Below are 21,034 nucleotides of genomic sequence, written 5' to 3' on the forward strand. Positions count from 1 at the left end.
TTAGACCGGAAGAAGCAGCGCAACTGCCGGGTCACGTGAGTTCCCTGCTCTTTCCTCTGAAAGTGTTTTTAGTTGAACAGTGTAAGAAGTAAAAATGAATTAACACAAGGGGACTTAAAGACTCAATTAAGCGCAAAGCTGTTTTTCTGTTCTGGGGCAACAGGCAAATTGTTTTTTCCCCAGGAAACTCATTCTGAGGAAGCTGATGTGAAATTTTGGTCACAACAATGGGGAGATAAATTTTTTTAGTCATGGTACAAACAGGTCGGCTATTTGCTTCAACAGATGTCCTGGTAGGCTTTTGTGCAACATGGCAGACAAAAATGGACATTGGGTTGCCTGTGTGTTAAATACCGATAATACTCTGATTATTTTGGTTAATGTTTATGGATACAACAATGATCAAGAGAATAAGAACCTGCTGCATCAAATTTCTACAGTTATAAAGGAACTTTACACCAAATTCCCTACTGATTATATAGTAGTTGGAGGTGATTTCAATGTGACTCCTGATGAATGGTTGGATAGATGGCCTTCAAAATTTTCAAGAGAACATAAAAACCCAATATTTGAAAATTTCGCTAATGATACTAAATTAATAGATGTGTGGAGATTGTTAAACAAAGATGTAAAACAATTCACCTGGCACAAACCTAATGGTCAAAGCAGGTCACGTATTGATTATTGGTTGGTATCCAACTCAATTTTACAATATGTTAAGGAAACAGTCATCTCTAACAGTCCAAGTTTAAGTTTAATTTCAACATTTTGTTTTGTTGTAAAGGGTGACAGGGCTTGGCTTCCTTTTGGTAGTGGACCATTGATCAGGAAGCCAAGCCCTATATATATGATACAATCTCACTGCACTTAGCCTAATCCTTCATTGCCCTGAAGAATTCTGTGGTGTACGGACCTCCTCTCCAAGGAAAGAAAATGCAGAGAAGACTCACCACTCAGCAGGCCTTGGAAATGATCCTGAGGGAAGTCGACCCTTGTGACTCGGATGGAGAAGACCTAGGAGTTCAGCCGGATTCGGACTCAGAGCTGTCTGATCAGTCTTCCGGTTAGTTTCATTTCATGTTATTTCCTATTTCATTTCAAACAAGTAAGTGGATGTAGTTAGTAAGTAAGATATTTCAGACATTATTCTGATACAGAGGAGGAGATACTGGAATTATAATTAGTATCTATGCATGCATTTGTGATTTTGTTTGACCTTCCCATTGCTCACAATTTGAATTTGTTCACACTGCAGATGAGGAGACTGCTTCTCCACCTAAAAAGAGAGCTTGTTTGGGGACTGAGACAGCGAAAGATGGCACAGTGTGGCGTGAAGAACAGGTGGGGACCTGTCTCCCTTTCACCCCAATAGAAGCGTACGCTGCAGATGGAGAGCCAACGGCTAAGGCCAGGAGAAGGATCTCGAGTCGCCTTCAGAGCTTCCTGTGTTTCATCACTCTTGACATGCTTCATAGCATTCAAGAATGGACTATTCAACATGCACAGCAAACGGAGCATGTTCATTGGTTCATGGACCTCCCATGGATACCATGGCAGTGCCAGGATTGTGAGTGATTGCTGAAAATGTTGAATTGTACTCACTCACTTTTTATTATTATTTGTAAATATGTGTACAAATGGTTGGTTTTTTGTACTGTTTTTATCAATAAATCTCAGCAACAAAGGACCTACACCCATGTGTGTTGATTTCTCCCTAAGATGGCAAACTGAAACACTCCAAGTTGGTGACTTTTGGAGATTTATTTCCCTGGATGATTGAAAATGCATCAAGATGAAACACAAAAGGAAGTTCACAGCTTTTAGCAGCTCCCCCACGCCCTCAATCACCCCCCCCCCCCCACTCCCCTCCCTCCAGAATTCCCAGATAACGACCTAATATACATATGAATGACTAGCCAATTTAGCTTCCACTTGGCTGAAGCTAAAGCTTAGCTAAAAGCCTACCAGCCTGTTAGAGCCATTATTCGCCATTATTCTAAGACTACACTACACTAAAACAACACATTTAAGGATTATTGGAAATTTAACTCTCAGCTGCTGAGAAATGAGGAGTATTGTAATTCTATTAAAAAATAATTTTAGATATTCAGAATGATGAAGCCATCAATACACCGATACTCAAATGGGAATATCTTAAATTTAGAATCAGAAAAACCTCAATTACATTCGGTAAAAAGTTAAACAGACAAAGGAAAGAAGAGGAATCAAATGTATTAAAAGAACTTATGAATCTGTATGGCAAATTGAATTGGACTGAGGAAGAAAAAATTAATAACTTACAATCTAAATTGGACGAAATGTACCTTTATAGAGCCAAGGCTGCTTATTTGCGATCCAAAGCCAAGTGGATAGAAGAGGGTGAAAAGAGCACTGCCTATTTTTGCAATCTAGAACAACGTAGACAAGAATATAATTCAATATGTAACCTAATAATCAACGGAGAGGAATGTACAGACACTAAACAGTAACCTTTATAAGTCTTCATACTCAGAACAAAATGTCACCTCCTTCTTTGACAAAATCAGTAATTGGATTCCAGTAATTGATGATAATTTTAGAGAAATTTGTGATGAAGACCTAACTATAGAAGAATTTGATTTTGCTATTAAGAGCATGGCATCTGATCGCTCACTGGGACCAGATGGAATAACAACTAATTTCTATAAGCACTTTTGGGAAGACCTAAAATTACTATTATTCAGTGCGTTAAATGAATGTATAAATCAAAAGGAGCTTATGGCAACAATGAAACAGGGAGTTATAAAATTAATTCCAAAACCGGGGAAAGATAAGAAAAAACTAAGTAATCTAAGACCTATAACACTTTTAAATACAGACTACAAAGTTTTTACAAAAGTTTTAGCAACAAGACTAAAAACAGGTATTTCTGAAATAATTAGCCCGACACAATCAGGATTTCTCAAAGGACGGTTGATCCAAAATAATATCCGCTTGGTTTTGGACCTCATCGATTACAATTACCTAATTACGGATGATGGTTTTATGTTGTTCTTGGACTTCCATAAAGCATTTGATTCTATCGAACACACTTTTATTATTAAGACATTTAAACATTTTGGGTTTGGAGATGCATTTCTGGATATGATCACTATGTTATACACTGATATTAATAGTTGTGTTTCTCTTTCAGAAGGCACATGTCCCAGGTTCAGGGTGGAGAGAGGTATCAGGCAGGGCTGCAGCATCTCACCTCTTTTATTCATTGTAGCCACTGAATTACTTGCTATTACTGTCATAAACTCAAACATCAAAGGATTAGACATAAATAATCACAAATTAATAATAAGTCAGCTTGCTGATGATACAACAGTCTTTCTAAAAAATAAAGAACAAATTCCATTGGCCTTAGATACAATAAAGATCTTTTCTGATGCTTCTGGACTACGGCTGAACCTGGACAAATGTGAACTCATGAGTATCCACAATTGTTCTCACTCTTCTTTGTATGATATACCTGTCAAAAATGAAATCAAATATCTTGGAATCTGGATAACTAAATGCATGGCTGATAGTGAAGAAAAGAATATTCAGAATACAACTGACAAATGCAAAAAAACTCTGAACCATTGGCTACAGAGAGATTTAACGTTGTTCGGCAGGATAATGTTGACCAAGGTTGAATCTTTGTCCAGATGAATCTGTCCAGCTTGTTCCCTAGCCATCCCACCAAGAATTATAAAAGACATCAATAAGGTGAATTTTAATTTCATATGGAAAAATAAACATCATTATATCAGTAACAGGGACTTGATAAAAGACTATGAAGAGGGGGGTTTAAAAGCAATCGATTTTGAAATAATGAATGGCATTTTAAAGATTAATTGGCTACGATCTTTCTTGAAAAATGATAATGAGATCTGGTTCTTGATACCATCTCTTATTTTCAACAAAGTTGGGGGGATCCTTTTAGTGTGTGATTTTGAAATTTCTAAACTACCCATAAAACTTTCCAAATTTCATCAAAGAGTTTTGTTAAATTGGAAATTAATGTTTAAACATAACTTTAGTCCCCACAACGTTCCACTGTGGAACAATAGGGTGATATTGAATCGGGGGAAATCTATGTTTGTGGAAGAATGGATGACAAAACAAATTTTGTCTGTGACACATATAATGGATGAAAATGGAGATATACTTGAATTAAACAGGCTTAATGAGAAATATGACATGAGTTGCTCGTTCGAGCTCTATAAAAAGGTCTCACAGAATGTCCCAACAGTCCTTGTAAATACGGTAAAGAACAATTTTTCAAATATACCGACTCTAAATTTGCATAAAGTTAAACTAGATGGTCTTGACTTGGTTAATGAAAAATGCAATAATCAGTTTTTGAGGAGGTATTTGGTTAACACCTTATATCCAGGTAGGACAAAACATTCACTCATCTTTAAAGATTATAACAAATCTGAGATCTCGTTGATCAGAACCAAATATTTAAAATTTCCAATTCCCCCCAAATTTAAAGAAGTCCATTTTAGAACTACAAAAAATATTTACCCCTCCAATGAATTTATGAGAGAAAGATTTAAATTTGTGTTAGACAACTGTTATATTTGTAAAACAACTTCGGAAACAACAGAGCACATGTTCTATGGGTGTGGGACAATCCAGAACTTATGGAAATCTCTCCATGTCCTAATATTGTCCCAGTATGGATATATAGATTTTTGGTCTTTTCAAAATATTCAAATTGGAGTAATCCTTAAGGACAAAAATAGTGAGTTTTTAGTTAACAATCTCATTATTATAACAAAGTATTACATACATAAATGCCGATATGCTAAATCCCCCCCTTCATGGCCTGCTCTTAAAAACGACCTCTCCCTGTCCCGTAAATCTCTGAAGCTAATAAATAAGCCCCAAGCAATCAAATTGCATAGATTTTTGAAGAGTTTGATTTTTCTTAGCCCCTTATTTAAGTTATGAGTCTTGTTTATGGAACCTCACTTTTAGAGAGTTTATGATCCCCCTTGTCTCCTTTATTTCTGTTCCTTGTTTTACATTCTTTTTTATTGTTATTTATTTTTGTATTGGTTATTCATCTTTTTATATTATTATTATGTAGATGTGTGCGTATGCATGTATGTGTATATATATATATGTATGTATGTATGTATGTTTACTTTCAGTTATTGTCGATTTCATCGTGGTGTACCAACGGCACTGTGGCAGTGATGTGTATTCCTCTGATCGGGAGAAAAGAAAAAGGTGTGATTCTGTTCTGAATGATTCAATATGTCGCTTGTCTCTTTGAGATTGTCATTGTTATTGTTCTAAATAAAGTTCATTCATAGGTCGTTTGGACGTGCTGGTGCGTCCGTGGACTCCAGAGGGTTAAATCAGTTTTTGATGGTTATAAAAATGTTCTGTGATGATGGCAGTATGTAACACACGTTTTGATCTGATAAACACACCTGATGTCTGATAACTTGAAGACATCAGTTGTCAGAGATGGACGCTGCGTCATTAACACTGACCTCAAGCGTCGGCTTTTGGATCCGATGCTTGGAAACTGCTGAACTCTTCAGTGGATGGGGTCCTGTGGACGTGTCACTACTGCCACCCAGACTCTGACACAGCCTAATGTTCCTCAGCTTTGATGCAGAAACACTCGTTCCACACCCAAGGAGCCACTGAGGGGACGACAGCAATCAACCAGATGACACCGGGCTGTCCTTTGGTAAACTCCGGGACACCTGCTGCTGTTTTTCAGTTTATAAGACACTAAGTTCAAATCCAGCTGGACACAGGTAACTGGTTAAAGAAGTGTTTGTGTTTATTGTCTTACTGTTTTAAAGGTGATTTTTAGAGGATGTAGAAAATCCATTTACTGCAAACATGTTAAACAGCAGCTTGACAGAATAAATAATTCTTCTGATAAAATCATATCAGTTTAACATAAAGTCAACATAAACAGGTGTAAATGTAACCAAACTGTCGGTGTTATTTTTACATGAGGTGACTGCAAAGAGTTCACATGAATGACAAACACACAAATCATGTTGGTATGAAAGTTGTGCAGTTATACAACAAAGATTAATGTTGACTAAACACAACTTTATTTCATGTTAATGAAGCTGATGGTTTCTGTCGATGCAGAACAGACCGACGGTCTGCCAAAGCAACCCCGGAGTTTATCACCGCAGACACGGGGAACATTGTTCAGTCAGCTGATTTGAAGCCAGCGAGCGTTTCACTGGTTGAAGACAGAAATGTCCACAAACAAACAGCAGCTGAGAGCCGCTGCAGTAAAGGTGACAGCGCATTAAAGAGCAAAGAAGCACATGGTAACGTCCATGAGCTGTCAGTGTCAGCGGAGGGTTTGCAACCAAGTGTTAAAAATGAACGTTTTATTTTCACTTATCTTTACTTACCTTAGTATGGAAGCCCGTTTACGCCAAAAAACCCAAGTATCCATAAGTCGAAATTTCCACTTATGTTTCTCCAAATTTCGAGTTATTAACTCGAAATTTTGAGTTAATAAGTCGAAATTTGGAGAAACATAACTCGAAATTTCGACTTAGCTCTGCCAATCAGTAATCTACATGAATGAGGTCACTTTCTTGTTACCCGGAAGCATATGGTGCAAAGTAGCGCGCATTCAAAACCGGATCGCAACAAACTGGCGCTTTCGCGAGTACGTTTGCTGATAGTAACGCCATGTGATTCAGCTAATAACACAAGGATTTCATCGTTTGAAGCCACGCTGAAAATACTCAGCAATCTGTGCATTCATGACTGCATGTAGCTGTAGCATTTGTACCTGAGGGCTTCAGCTTCCGGGTAACAAGGAAATGACATCATTCACATAGATTACTGATTGGCAGCGCCAACTCGAAATTTCAAGAAAATAACTCAAAATTTTGAGTTATGGATCCTTTTTCCCCCCTTAGTGGCAGAAACAGGCTTCCATACCCTGGAGCCCTGAAATGACGGTGTGTTATAAAGTCTGTAGCAGTCTGTGTTTAACTCACTGAGTCAAAGCTGAACGTCTGAACTTCACCTGCATCTCCAGAAAACCGTCTGCATCCTGTGAACCTGCCTGTATAAACGATGAGCTGCCCTCATGGTGGAGCTCGTGTGTGTAAAACCATCAGCAAACTGGACAGAGGATCGGGGAGCTGGACCGAGGTCACCCGGCCCACTTTAATCACTTAGTGGTATTGAGCACATTCCAGCGCCGCCTAGAGGAAGAGACCATGATCTGAGGAGCGGCTCTTGGCTTTACTTTGACTGAACTTCTGCTCAAACATGATGCTAACCTCGTGGATCAGATGCTACTTCCATAAACTGGGATGTTTGCAGTGTTTCAAAGACGTGTGCGGTCCTGTGGCGGATACTCTTGATAAATGAGACACAGCGTCTTTGCTTTTCTTTCCTTCTGTGTCACAAACCTGACGATCGGCTTCGCTGTGCCGCTGGGAGCGAACATTACCGCGAGTCCCGAACTGGTAACTGTTGAACGGACGGAAGCGGTGCAGCTTCTGATCTCGACCACAGACGGAACATCAGCATCCAACACACACACCGTTTCTCCACACGTCTGAGTGATTTTTATTACATTCTGTCAAAGAACTGGTGATGACGGCCGGCTCGTATAAATACAGGCAGGAACAGCACACGTATGACGGAGAACACGATGTCTGAGCTGTCGCTGGGATTTCTGCTGTGGATGAACCACACACACACACACGCCCTGTCCTCACGCACACACTTCCTGTCCTCAGGCCTTGTGATGGCGTCTTGTCTCGCGTCACCTTTGACAGAAACATAACTCTGCTGAGTTTGTAACTTTGAACTTGGAGCTGTGTTTGTGACAGACAGACAGGGAGATGCTTTATAAACCCAACACATCTGCGCTTTTCAACAAAACATTTACAGCAGCTGACATCATCAGATCGCAGCGGCAGGGCAGCGTCCAGCTGAAATGGCAGGGCTGACGGTGCGTTTAAGGCTCGTTTGGATTCAGGTAAACAACACGCTCCTGTGATGTCACAGGGCTGAGGTGAGTGTCCACAGGCAGGAGGAGGTCCTGTCATGTCTGATAAGTTTGTGTTAAAATAAGCACGCTGGACAGATAAGAACGATATGAAACATGATGCTGCGCCCCCAGAAAGGCGGAGCTTAAGGCTTATCTTAAACCTCAGAAGTAGAATCCACACAAATGCAGGCCTGAAGGGCACAGGACCCCTCTTCCAGCATCTCCTCATCATGACTCTTCTTAAAGATACTTTCTGGACTCCACAGATCACTCCATACAAGACATAAATATCTGACCTGCTACAGCTGCTGTTACCTGGGTAACATAGGCCCTCCCCCCTCAGGTGTCCACACTTTGGTGATGAAGTTACAGAGTTCCTGCTCAGCAGCCTGAAGTAAAGTCATTAAAGGGTTAAACGTGTCAGAGACCAGAGGACGCTGTGATTGGTCTGCTGCTGACTTACAGGTGGGCACCTCAGTCCTGCAGACTGGATCTGGGTCTGACGAGTTTCAAAGTGGGGATACACCTCGGGCAGCGACTGACACGGCTTATGATTGGTCAGGTGAGAGTCTTCTCGTTCTGATGCTCAGACACTCAAACCAACAGCGATGTTCTGGCTCCTCCTCCAGCTGTGAAATCAGGTTGGGAGCTTCTCTGACTTCCTGAAACATGACGCAGACGGTCACGAGATGCACAGAGAGAGCTCTGTGTTTCCTGAACATTTCAACAGCCTGCAGGAACACAAACGTCCTGAATGATAAACCCCGCCCTCCTTGACCTCCTGCTGATTGGCTGGTGGGTGGGGTGACAAGGCACTGTGGGGTCATGTAATTGGTTGTTTCTCCTGAAATCCTGGGTGTCTGGGTTCAGTCAGGTTACTGAGAACCAGCACAGACCGATCCAAGTCCAATCACAGCGAGTCCTGGACCTGCGTCTGTAGGCTGAGGCGCTGGTCCAGGGTCAGAGGTCAGGTAGGTGAAGTGGTGAATAGCAACACAGGAGAGCAGGCAGCTGTTGCTGGGCAACAAAAAGGGAAAAAAAACAGTCAGTGAAACCTGCAAACACAGCTCAGAGTCAGTGAAGACCACAGTGTTCATCAAGCTAATGTTAGCTTTGCAGCTTGTGCTAATGTTCCTGAGATAGCATTAGCACGTAGCTGTGAGTTAGCTGCAGAAATGTGCTGATGTTTCCCAGACGGCACAGCGACATGTTGACCTCAAACATTCGCCACGTGGGTGGTGGCCCATCTACACCCATACCTACAGTTACATAATAAAATTCAGCGTGTAGGCTGCTACAAACATGTGTTCAGTGTTAAAAAAATGATCCCTGCATTCACAGTTCCATGTATGACAGGTTCCAGCTACACCACTCATGATCTCCAAGCAGGTAAGCTACACCCACCCGGCGGAAAGCCACATTGGCACTACTTAACTGTCCACTGTGAGGGTCATGCACAGAGAGGTGGAATGTAGGCAGAGCAGCACTACGACGGAGAAACGACCTCTTCCCTATGACAAAGACACACACCTACCCTACATTAGAGCTAGCACCACCTACACAACACACTCAGTGTGATTTACTGACTACGTTTTCTGTAATGGCGACATCAATGATAGACGCTGCTGTCTGGGTTGGTTCCTAACATTAGCTGATAAAGTTAGATCAGTCAGTCCGCAGACTTGGGACGAATCAGACGCTTTTACCATGTGACAAAGACAACACTGAGTCTGTTAGCGCCAAGCTAACATGAGCGAGAACGTCAGGTTGTCCACATAAAGCAGCAGTCACCTGGCAGCAGCTAGGCCTCGCTGGCACTGCTGCTCCTGTTCAGCTCTCTGATGCCCTGCAGGATCCTCTTCATGTGGCCCACCTTCGTCACGCCGAGGTCCTGCACACACCAGAGGAGGTCAGTGAGGCTGGGCAGGCACTTCCACTCCATCATCCATCCCATCACCAGCACCATCCATTACATCACCACCATCCATCACATCTTCACCATCCATCCATCCATGCTACATCAACCTATACCTATCAGCAGTTAGCGGTGACCCAGCGGCGTACCTTTAGGTCCCTCCTCTCCAGGTGGATGAGCTCAGCTCCACGGACGTCGTGACCAATAAAGATGTCTTTATACTCAGTGAGAGACAGAAAGTCCAGCCATGCCCCCACCTCTTCTGTCCCCCACTGGTGAACTGAGACATCAACAGGAAGTGGTTCAGACAGACAGAAAACACCGCAAACAGTGATTTCATAAAATGCCATGACTATATTATCCTCTGTGAATTTAATCCCACAGAGAGAGACAGATGTTACCTGGCAGAGAGAACGTGGCACATGTTTCTTTGTTCTTGTTGTTCTTCTCCTTCTTGAACTTTGGGACGAGGCGGAACTTGGCGCCCCGACTGCGCTTTGAAAAATCTGTCAGTGGACCCTGAGAGACAGATGGGCAGAAATGTTTGCCATTAAATGTTTTCACGCTTCCTGGGTTGGTGTTTTTCATATTACCACCCGCTAAACACCTCGAGGCGGTTTGCTTAAGTGATGCACTGGGTGTTTCTTTATCACTCACTATGAGTTAATAGACCTCTCTGCACTGAATGGTACTTTTTAAAAAAAAAAAAAATCAAAGTCTTTTTATTGAAAGAGGTTTTGTACAATCACAAACAACAAATTAAACATACAAGCAGTACAGCATACTGCAAAAAAAACAAAAACAAAACTCAACCCCAAAAACAGCGTCTTCTTTAAGTTGCTTGAAGACGTTTCACCTCTCATCCGAGAAGCTTCTTCAGTTCTAAGGTCAAATGGTGGAGAGTCCCAGATTTCAGATGAGAGGTGAAACGTCTTCAAGCAACTTAAAGAAGTCCAGACGCTTTTCTTTCTAAGCTCCTTTGACTATGATGACCTGGATGACTGAGAACCTTCACAGACACTCTCCAACATTGGCAGGTAGTTTGTTTTATAAAGATCTTTGTAACAGCTGGAGATCCAGATTCCGAGGAATTTAAACGTTTTATTATTTACTTTGAATGGTATTAGATTAGATGGGATATTTTTTGCAGCCGCATTGATTGGGATGAATTCACTTTTCTGAGGATTTATTATGTAGCCAGACATTGAACCAAATCTTTGCAGAGTGCTTAGTAGTTTCGAGGCGAGGGTGGGGTCAATTATAAAAAAGCAATAGAGGGGTGGGTCAGTTATAAAAAAGCAATAGATCGTCTGCATAAAGTGAAACTTTGTATTCTTGGCCTATTCTGATGACTCCTGTGATACTGGTATCCTGTCGTATGGCTGATGCTAAGGGCTCTATAGCAAAGACAAACAAAAGTAGAGCTAGAGGGCATCCCTACTAGTGGCCCTATGGAATTTAAAATAAGAAGAGATCGTATTATTAGTACGCACAGCTGCCATTGGTGAATTGTAGAGAGTTTTCACCAACAATATGAATCTGGGGCCAAAACCAAATTTGCTCAAACTATAGAAAAGGTAGTCCCACTCCACCCGGTTGAAGGCCTTCTCAGCATCAAGTGACAGTAGGGCTTGAGGTGTATTGGTTGAGGGAGGGTCATGAATTATACTTAAGACGTGTCTAATGTTGACGAAAGAGTGTCTGCCCTTGATAAAGCCGGTTTGGTCTGTGGAGATGATTGTTGGTAAGATAAGATAAGATAAGATTAGATAGAACTTTATTAATCCCTCGGATGGGTTCCTCTGGGAAATTCGATTTCCAAAAAAGCACAGCACCGACAGAAGTTACAGAGTTACAGAATATTATATATATATATATATATATATATATATATATATATATATATATATATATATATATATATATATATATATATAATACACACACACACACACACACACACACACACATATATATATAAATACAGAGACAATATAAATAAAATATACGAAGGGGATAAATAGAATAAATAGGAATAAAAATAAAAATACAAGTGAATTGCACATTTCAAGTATTGAGGTCTATTGCACTGTTGACTATTTACAAAAGTATTGCACAAAAGGTATTGCACAGTGAGGTGAAGAGGCACTACAGCTTAGTTGTTCCCCCCTCCTTTGTCCTCCTGTTTCCCCTCCCTCTCCCCTCCAGAGAGGAGTTAAACAGTTTGATGGCGTATGGGACAAAGGAGTTTTTAAGTCTGTTAGTTCTTGTCTTTGGGAGAAGCAACCTGTCACTGAACAGACTCTTCTGGTTGTTAATGGCCGTGTGCAGAGGATGCCTGGCATTGTCCATAATGTCCATCAGTTTCTTTAATGTCCTTTTCTCTGCCAGGTAACACGACCTCTAAGCGCTGTGATAACATTTTTGCGAGAATCTTTGCATCGGTGTTTAGCAGTGAAATCGGCCGGTATGAGCTACATTGGAGAGGGTCTTTGTTTTTTTCAGAATGAGTGAAATAACCACTTCTTGCATAGTTGGAGGGAGAGTGCCAGATGAATAGGACTCTGAAAAGACTGAGAGCAGAAGTGGTGAAAGTTCGTTAGAAAACGTTTTAAAAAATTCAGATGAGAAACCATCTGGTCCAGGGGACTTTGCATTCCACCAATCACCATCATGACCTCCTGGATAGAGAGGTCCCTTTCGAGTTCGGTAACCAGTTTAGGGTCAAATGTGGTTATACTGAGGTGACTAAAGAAGTTGTTCAAAAAAACATCGAAATGTGTAACACAGAAGGATAATACAGGAATGCACAGATATCAACACACCATAGCACAATAAACACAGACAAGCAACATGGGAAAGAGTTCCAGTGTGTACATCTGATCTGGGACCTCTGCAATCTTCGACTGCGCCTCCAGCTGACCCGATGTCCACATCAGAGGGGAGGTAAGCGTTGGACGTGGCGTTGGATCCGGGGTAGGGAGGGTGATGCGTCGGTGAGTGCTTATCAGTATCAGTATGTGTATGTGTGTGCGTGTCCATAGTTCAGCTGAGACAGTGTCCTTCGCCCTGCCAGGCTAAGTAAACAGTCTTCCAGCCAACCCAGGTGACCTTGCATGGAATGGGAAGAACAGACTCAACACAGTCGTTATCAGGGTGTTGTTGTTCGCCTCCAGCCTTGAGCCCACAGCTGGCGCCGAAGGGGTAGCCGGATTATGATGGTAATTTTTCTTTTGCGACAACTCATGAGAATTTCAAGCTGTTCTTTAACACTCCAACACTGGTCTCTCAATCTCCTGTTGGAGAACCGCGAGCTTCCACATGATGGTATCAAACTTGCGCTCCGTGGTCTTGTCATTCTTTTGCTCAGAGAGCCGATTCTGAGAACTCACGACTGCAGTGAGCTGTTCCACGATGTAATCCAACTTTCGCTCAAAGGTGTTATTCTGAGCAGGCCTCTCCTTGATGTAACCCAATATAAACTCAGAGGTGTTATTCTGAGTATTCACGGCAGATGTAAGCGTCTCCAAGGTCTTAACCATGCTGCTCTCAATGAGCCCGTTCTGAGAAGTAGCGATTCGTCCCATCGTTCCAATCCCAGTGGGCAGCCTTGGGGGGGGGGGGGGGGGGGGTTTGAACAGCCGGTTCTGCTCTCTTAATTCTCCGATAAGCCAGGGCCAAGCCAGCTCCGATCAGCAAGAACCCTGTTATCATGGTTCCGAATAGGTAGATATCTTCAGCGTCCTCGATCGACAGTCCCGCCATGCACACGACCCTCTGCCACCCGTCCATCGTGTATCCGGCAGGGAAAGTCCCTCCAGGGCACTCGGGCTCTCCCGAGCCCAGACTTCTCGTTGAGAAAAGGGTGTCAATAGCATTCAGAGACCAGTTGATCAAATCAATAATTCTCTTTAGGTTTTAGAGAACAGACTGTGAGAGACTGTTCAAGGGAAAGTAATACAAAAAACACGAGACTAGACAAGGACATAAGAGCTAAGCAGGGAAGATAAGGGAGAGGAGAGGAGAAAAAGTGTGTCCGCCTCCTCTAGGGATGGGTACCGGTGTCCGGTGCCATGATGGCACCGGTTCTGACATAAACGGTAGTAACCAGACCGAAAAGCAGCGCACATTTCGGTGCTTTATTTCGGTGCTTTTTTTTCCTGAGCTGTGATACACTTCTAGCCAATAATTTTACGTTTCCGAGGATAGTAGGCGGGTCCAGGTACGTGCGTTCTTTTAGAGCAGACATCCCAGGGGTCTGGTTTTGTTCAATAGTCTCTAATCTCAGATTTTGTAAAATTCACGAATACTTCGTTAGAGAATAAAAGAGCATTAAACCTCCAGGGGGGTATATACGATTGGCACCAGGGATGTGCATTCTCATCACTAGGGGAGCATGGTCTGAAATAACAATAGATTGATAATCTCAAGTTTCAACCAGTGGAAGAGCACGTTTATCAATTAAAAAAGTAATCTGAGAGAATGTTTTGTGGACAGGAGAGTCGTAGGATCGCTACCCTATCGTGGTGGAGGAGTTTGTGTGTCCCAGGGATCCCAGGGGCTATGTTATCTGGGGGCTTTTGCCCCCTGGTAGGGTGTCCCATGGCAAATTGGTCCTGGGTGAGGGAACAGACAAAGAGCGATTCAGAAGATCCTTATGAGAAAAACAGAGGGAACAGTTTACCCTGCCCGGGATAGGGTTACTGGGGCCCCGCCCTGGAGCCAGGCCCAGGCAGGGTGCCCGAGGCCGAGCGTCTGGTGGCCGGGCCTTAGTCCGTGGGGCCCAGCCAGGCACAGCCCGAAAAGGGGACATGGGCCCATCCTCCCGCGGGCCCACCACCCGCAGGAGGAGCCGTAGGGGTCAGGTGCCGGGCGGCGGCCAGGAGTGGAGGCCCTGGCGAACTGATCCCCGGCTACCAAGACTGGCAATTGAGACATGGAATGTCACCTCTCTGGTGAGGAAGGAGCCTGAGTTAGTCCGTGAGGTTGAGAGGTACCGGCTAGATATAGTCGGGCTCACCTCTACGCATGGCTTGGGCTCTGGAACCAGTCTCCTGGAGAGGGGCTGGACTCTGTCTCAGTCTGGAGTTGCCCCTGGTGAGAGGCGGTGGGCTGGGGTGGGTATTCTAATATCCCCTCGGCTTGCTGCCGGTACGTTGGGGTTCTTCCCGGTGGATGAGAGGGTTTGTTCCCTGCGCCTTAGGGTCGGGTAACGGGTCCTGACTGTCATCTGCACTTATGCGCCGAGTGGCAGTTCAGAGTACCCAGCCTTCTTAGAGTCCCTGGGTGGGGTGCTGGAAGCTGCTCCACCTGGAGACTCTGTTGTCCTACTGGGAGACTTCAATGCTCACGTGGGTAACAACAGCGAGACCCGGAGGGGCGTGACTGGGAGGAACGGCCTCCCTGATCTGAACCTGAGCGGTGTTTTGTTATTGGACTTCTGTGAAAGACAATGTTTTTCACATATATCATTGCCTTCTGTTGATCCAAAAACTCCTTACTCTTGCCCCTGAAAGATATACGCAGTCTCCCTGGAAACATTATTCCGTAGCGGACATCTTGATGCCCTCGAAGCAGGTTCCTCACGTCGTTAAAAGCGATTACACCGCGAGCTTTGGCACTGCGAGCTTTGGCACTGCGAGCTTTGGCACTGCGAGCTTTGGCAATGCTCGCGGTGTAGTCAGGGAAGATGGCCAGAGGGTTCCCCTTATATTGCAACACACCCCACTCCTGGGCCTGCCGTAGCACATTGACGCAGTCTTGGTAGTAATGGAGTTTGGCGATGATAACTGAAGGTTTCCCGTTAGATCTTCTGGGAGCAAGGCCTCTATGTGAGCAGTCCACTGGGATTTCTTTATCCAGTTGCAGAACTTCTTTCAATAGAGTAGAAACTGAGCTGGTCGAGCTGGAACCGGCGTCCTCTGCAACACCCACAATACAAATATTGCACCTCCACATTCTTGCCTCCATATCTTTGTTCTTTTCTTTTAAGCTAGCCAGCTCAGTCTGTAATCCTGCAACCATCTCTTGGAGGCTGACAACCTTGTACGACCTTGATGATAAACCCTCTTCCAGGTCGCTAATAGCGGACTTGATGTTGTTAATTTCTGAGCGGACTGCTGCTGTGTTGTTAGTAATCTCCATCTTAACTTCTCTTAGTTCGTTCTTGAGGCAGTCGAAATCCTCTGCAAGCGCACTTTTCAGTTCTGACCTGATAATCATGGAGATATCGTCTTTCAGAGAGGAGAGGATGTCCGATTTCAGGCCTTCATACTCCATCGCGGTGCCTGACTGCGAGCTAGGCGACGAGCTCCTGCCTGCTTTATCAGCGTGTGCCGAGGATGTGTCTGTCCGCTGGCCCGAGGGGCCAGTATACCCTATATTTCCAGAGTTTTGATGCCATTCCGGTTGTAAACTTGGCCCGTTTTTTCTCGTCGGTCACAGGTGTTACGGGGAGTGGTAGTTCGTTTAAATAAGCCTTTAAAAGCAATTGTTAAAATATAAACTAGCTAGACGGGAGCCCAGTCCAACACGTCTTACGCCATTGTCGGCTCACTAGCGCCCCCTGAATCATACTTTGTATTAATCTCTGTCTCTCTTCCACAGCATGTCTTTATCCTGTCTTCCTTCTCTCTCCCCAATCGGTTGCAGCAGATGGCGCTATATTAATAAAACTGAACTGAAGTCAAAAACATTAATTATTGCCCCTGAGAGTAGCGCTGCCACGATTAGTCGACTGGTCACGATTACGTCAACGACTAATTTAATAGTCGACGCGTCGTTTGAAGCTTTGTAAGATCCCAAAAGACGCAGGAATAAGTAGTAGGATTTAAGAGTGTAATAACGGACTGAAACAGAAGATGGCAGCACTGCATGTACAAGGATGCCAGCTGCCGTTAAACCCTGAAGAAGAAGCTGTGTCCGGTATCGTAGCTGCTCCTCTCCTGTGCCCTGTCCTGTTCTTTCTGGGTCATAAACTTTTAAGATATTTTCAGATCTCTTCAAATATCTGCTCGGTTTATCAAGACACCACATATTTTCAAAAGCACTCCGACGTTTTCGGAGACGTCTGTTACCCACTAGCTCGATAGCTAGCCGGGGGCTAGGCTAACTAGAGCCGTGAGAACACCGGACTCCCGGCAAATCGTTTTCAAACCCACCGCCGTCTTTCGCTACTCAGGTTAAACATGATATATAAGTCACTTAGATAACTTAAAAATTATATTGTTTGGCTTTCTTTAGTATTTTATTTGTTCCTGAGTAAATCGGTTTGGCTGAGATTAAATTATAGTTTTTACACAGCTGAATAAACATCAAGCAGACAGCTGATTTGTGTGAGCTGCTCGATAATTTACTCCGGTGTCCTGTTATATTTTAGATAGCAAGGAGCAGACGGCTGAGTTTATTAATCTCCACTGAAATAATCTGAAAATTTCATTAAAATTTAATAACCTATCATCTTGTCTTTATTGTTAGTTAGCACCTTAAACACTTAAAGCTGTAAGCTAATGATAGTTATATAAGAGCAGATGCTGCTGGTGCAATAAGCTGTACAATGGATGATGATCTGATTAGTGACTAATCGCAAAATTAATCGGTGACTAGTCGACTATAATCGTTTATGGCAGCTCTACCTGACAGCCAGATATCTATAATCAAACAGCATCTTAGTTCTCTTGGCTCAGAGATACCTGAGGCTCACCCAAGCCTCAGGTATCTCGGTGTTGTTTTTGATTCTGCCATGTCTCTAGAGCAACACTCTCGACAGTTAATTAGGAACTGCCTTTTTCAGCTGAGAAATATCTCCAAACTGCGAATGTTTTTGTTTAAATCTGAGTTAGAAATGATTATTCGTACTTTTATTTCTTCTTGCTTAGATTATTGTAACAGTCTTTTTCTTTGTTTGAGCAAAAAGAACCATGACCGTCTCCAGTCAGTCCAGAATGTTGCGGCAAAGCTTTTAACAAAGACATGAAAAAGAGAGCACATTGCACCAGTTTTACGCTCATTACACTGGCTTCCAGTACATTTTAGAATTCATTTTAAAATCTTAGTACTGACTTTTAAAGCTTCGAATCATGACGCTCCTCTCTTTATTTGGCCTGCAATGACTTTGCCAAATTCTTCACTGAAAAAATCCAAAAAATTAGACAAGCAATTGGTACATCAACAGCAGATCCAGGATATGTACTGTGTCCACCAAAAAACTGTTTAAACACCATGAAACAGTTTCAACCTATTAACAGCAAAGACCTGGAGGACATCTTAGGTCAACTGAACTCCTCCTCCTGCTGTTTAGATGTCCTGCCAACAAGTTTTTTCAAAAAGGTCTCAAAGACTTTAGAGTCAGACCTGTTACAGATCGTCAACTTTTCTTTATTATCAGGTGTGTTTCCAGAATCACTAAAAACTGCTGTAATCAAACCTATACTGAAAAAGGACAATCTTGACAAGACACAAATGAACAACTACAGGCCGATCTCAAATCTCCCATTTTTAAGTAAGATCATTGAAAAAGCAGTTTCTCAACAGCTCAGTTACTTCTTAAAACAGAATAACTGCTACGATGCCTTCCAGTCAGGTTTTAGACAGAACCACAGCACTGAAACTGCTCTGACCAAAGTGTTTAATGACATATGTCTGAATACAGACAGTGGAAAAATGTCAGTCCTAGTTTACTGGATCTCAGTGCAGCATTTGATACAGTTGACCACAACATATTACTCAAACGACTGGAGAACTGGACAGGTCTTTCAGGAACTGTACTAAACTGGTTCAAAACATACGTAGAAAACAGGAAATACTTTGTATCAATAGGTAACTTCACATCTGAGCAGACAAGTATCACATGTGGAGTTCCCCAAGGTTCCATCTTGGGACCCCTTCTGTTTAACATCTACATGCTCCCACTGGCACAGATTATAAACAACAACAAAATAAACTATCACAGCTATGCAGATGACACACAAATATATATCACAATGTCACCAGGAGACCGAGGCCCTGTACAGGCTCTTGGTAAATGCATTGAGGAAATCAATGACTGGTTGTGCCACAATTTTCTCCAACTAAACAAAAACAAAACTGAAGTAATAGTCTTTGGCGCCAAAGAAAAATGATTACAGGTCACCAGAGAACTTCAATCTATACATCTAAAAACCACAAACCAGGCGAGAAATTTGGGTGTAGTGATGGATGCAGACCTAAACTTAGAAAAACACATTAAGACAATAACAAAGTCAGCTTACTATCACCTCAAGAATATATCAAGGATAAAAGATCTGATGTCTCAACAGGACCTGGAAAAACTAGTCCATGCATTCATCTTTAGTAGGCTTGATTACTGTAACAGCATCTTTACAGGTCTACCTAAAAAATCAGTCAGACAACTACAGCTCATTCAGAACTCTGCTGCTCGAGTCCTCACTAAGACCAAAAAAGTGGACCACATCAGTCCAGCTCTGAGGTCCTTACACTGGCTGCCTGTCCGTCAGAGGATAGACTTTAAAGTTCTGATGCTGGCCTATAAAGCTCTGAATGGTTTAGGACCAAAATACATCAATGACCTCCTGACCCAGTATGAACCTTCCAGATCCCTCAGGTCATCTGGATCCGGTCTTTTATCAGTTCCCAGAGTCAGAACCAGACACGGAGAAGCTGCATTCAGCTTTTATGCTCCTTATATCTGGAACAAACTCCCAGAAAGCCTCAGATCAGCTGAAACACTCAGTTTATTTAAATCCAGGTTGAAGACTCACCTGTTCTCAGCTGCATTTGAATAAAGCACCAAATCCACACTTTAAGCTTAAATTTCAAAACTTACATTTAACTACTGATTTTATCTGTTTTGATTTTATATACTGTTTTGTTTGTTTGTTTGTTTGTTTGTTTGTTTGTTAATTAGTTAGTTCGTTTATTTGCTTGTTTTAATCAATTTTAAATCATGCTTTTTATTTGTTCTTGTTTCTAATGTCTCTGTAAAGCACTTTGAATCACCTTGTTGTTGAATTGTGCTATACAAATAAACTTGCCTTGCCTTTATTTCTAATCTCTTAGAAGCTCACGCTCCCTCTCGCAGCCTGAGATCATCTAATCAAAGGCTGCTGATAGTTCCCCGAACACGTTTTAAAACCAGAGGTTTTAGAGCGGTGGCCCCCAGGTTGCTCTCCCTCCATCTCTATGTTGCCTGGATTGTATTTTTTTTTTTTTAAACATCATCCTAAGACTCATTTATTTAGACTGGCTTTTAATTAGATTTGTGCTGTATGTTTGATTGTACTGTTTTATATTATTGTGAAGCACTTTGTTGTTTTTATCCTGTGAAGAGTGCTGTATAAATCAATAAAGTAAAGTACAGTAATTACCTCATGGTCTGATGGGTCAATGACTGGACACAACCAGGGAACATCAGCCAGGCGGGGGAGCTGCTGAGCCACAGAACTCAGAGCTGCATTCAGTTGTTCCTGCTGAGGAGGATCCAGCTGCTGCAGAGACAGACACACAATGTTAGGACTGGACCACGAGGACCAGGCTTTGTTTTTTTGGTGTGGTTACCCATGAACAATCAGAGTAAAACATGGCAGGAACCTGTCAACCTGCATTGTGTAACAGATAAAGATAGAGCCTAAGGTTTCTAACATTCTGGGATAAAGTAAAGGACCAAAGCAGTTACCATGGACATCTTTCCAGACAGGAGAAGTTCAGTCTCACTGACCAAAGCTTTGATGTTGCTGACCATCTGAATGACCACGCTGCAGCTCAGAGCCTGTAGACAAACAGTGATACTTTACACAGCTGAAGGCTCAAGGACTTACGTGAACGATAGAAATGGCAAGAGCAGCTGTCGTACCCTGGAGCTCTTGGAGTCGGCGTAGACTACGTCCATGGCCTTTGAACTGGCGTTGACAGCGTGAGCCAGTTCCTGTTCCATGCTCTGGTGAGACTGAGCGACCTCACGGATGCTGAAACGCCACAAACACATTCAGGTACTCACAACAAGAGCACAGAGGTCGACCCTAAGGCCTTTGTTCTTCCACAGAATCAGACCAAATCCATCTGTTTATTGAGCTGCGGTAGGACGACAGGTCCTACCAAAG

General features: G+C 42.8%; 1 protein-coding gene across 6 annotated transcripts in view; it reads right to left on the reverse strand.

The window, feature by feature from the left end:
* Window positions 1-5,795: 5,795 nt before the first annotated feature.
* dgkd (diacylglycerol kinase delta) overlaps window positions 5,796-21,034 on the reverse strand; it is a 31,431-nt gene continuing 16,192 nt past the window's right edge. For 5 of the 6 annotated variants that reach the window (XM_004572560.3, XM_012925117.3, XM_076873542.1 and 2 more), the window contains 7 exons: window positions 20,788-20,899; window positions 20,611-20,703; window positions 20,303-20,422; window positions 10,340-10,457; window positions 10,088-10,218; window positions 9,815-9,914; window positions 5,796-9,040 (listed from right to left, as the gene is read on the reverse strand). In XM_004572560.3, the coding sequence (XP_004572617.1) occupies window positions 9,825-9,914; window positions 10,088-10,218; window positions 10,340-10,457; window positions 20,303-20,422; window positions 20,611-20,703; window positions 20,788-20,899 (664 nt within the window). In that variant the 3' untranslated portion in view covers window positions 5,796-9,040; window positions 9,815-9,824. The remainder of the gene's footprint in view (window positions 9,041-9,814; window positions 9,915-10,087; window positions 10,219-10,339; window positions 10,458-20,302; window positions 20,423-20,610; window positions 20,704-20,787; window positions 20,900-21,034) is intronic. The other variant, XM_012925115.3, reaches the window with a different exon arrangement.

Source organism: Maylandia zebra, linkage group LG14 (assembly GCF_041146795.1).
Source record: "Maylandia zebra isolate NMK-2024a linkage group LG14, Mzebra_GT3a, whole genome shotgun sequence".
Lineage (NCBI taxonomy): Eukaryota > Metazoa > Chordata > Actinopteri > Cichliformes > Cichlidae > Maylandia > Maylandia zebra.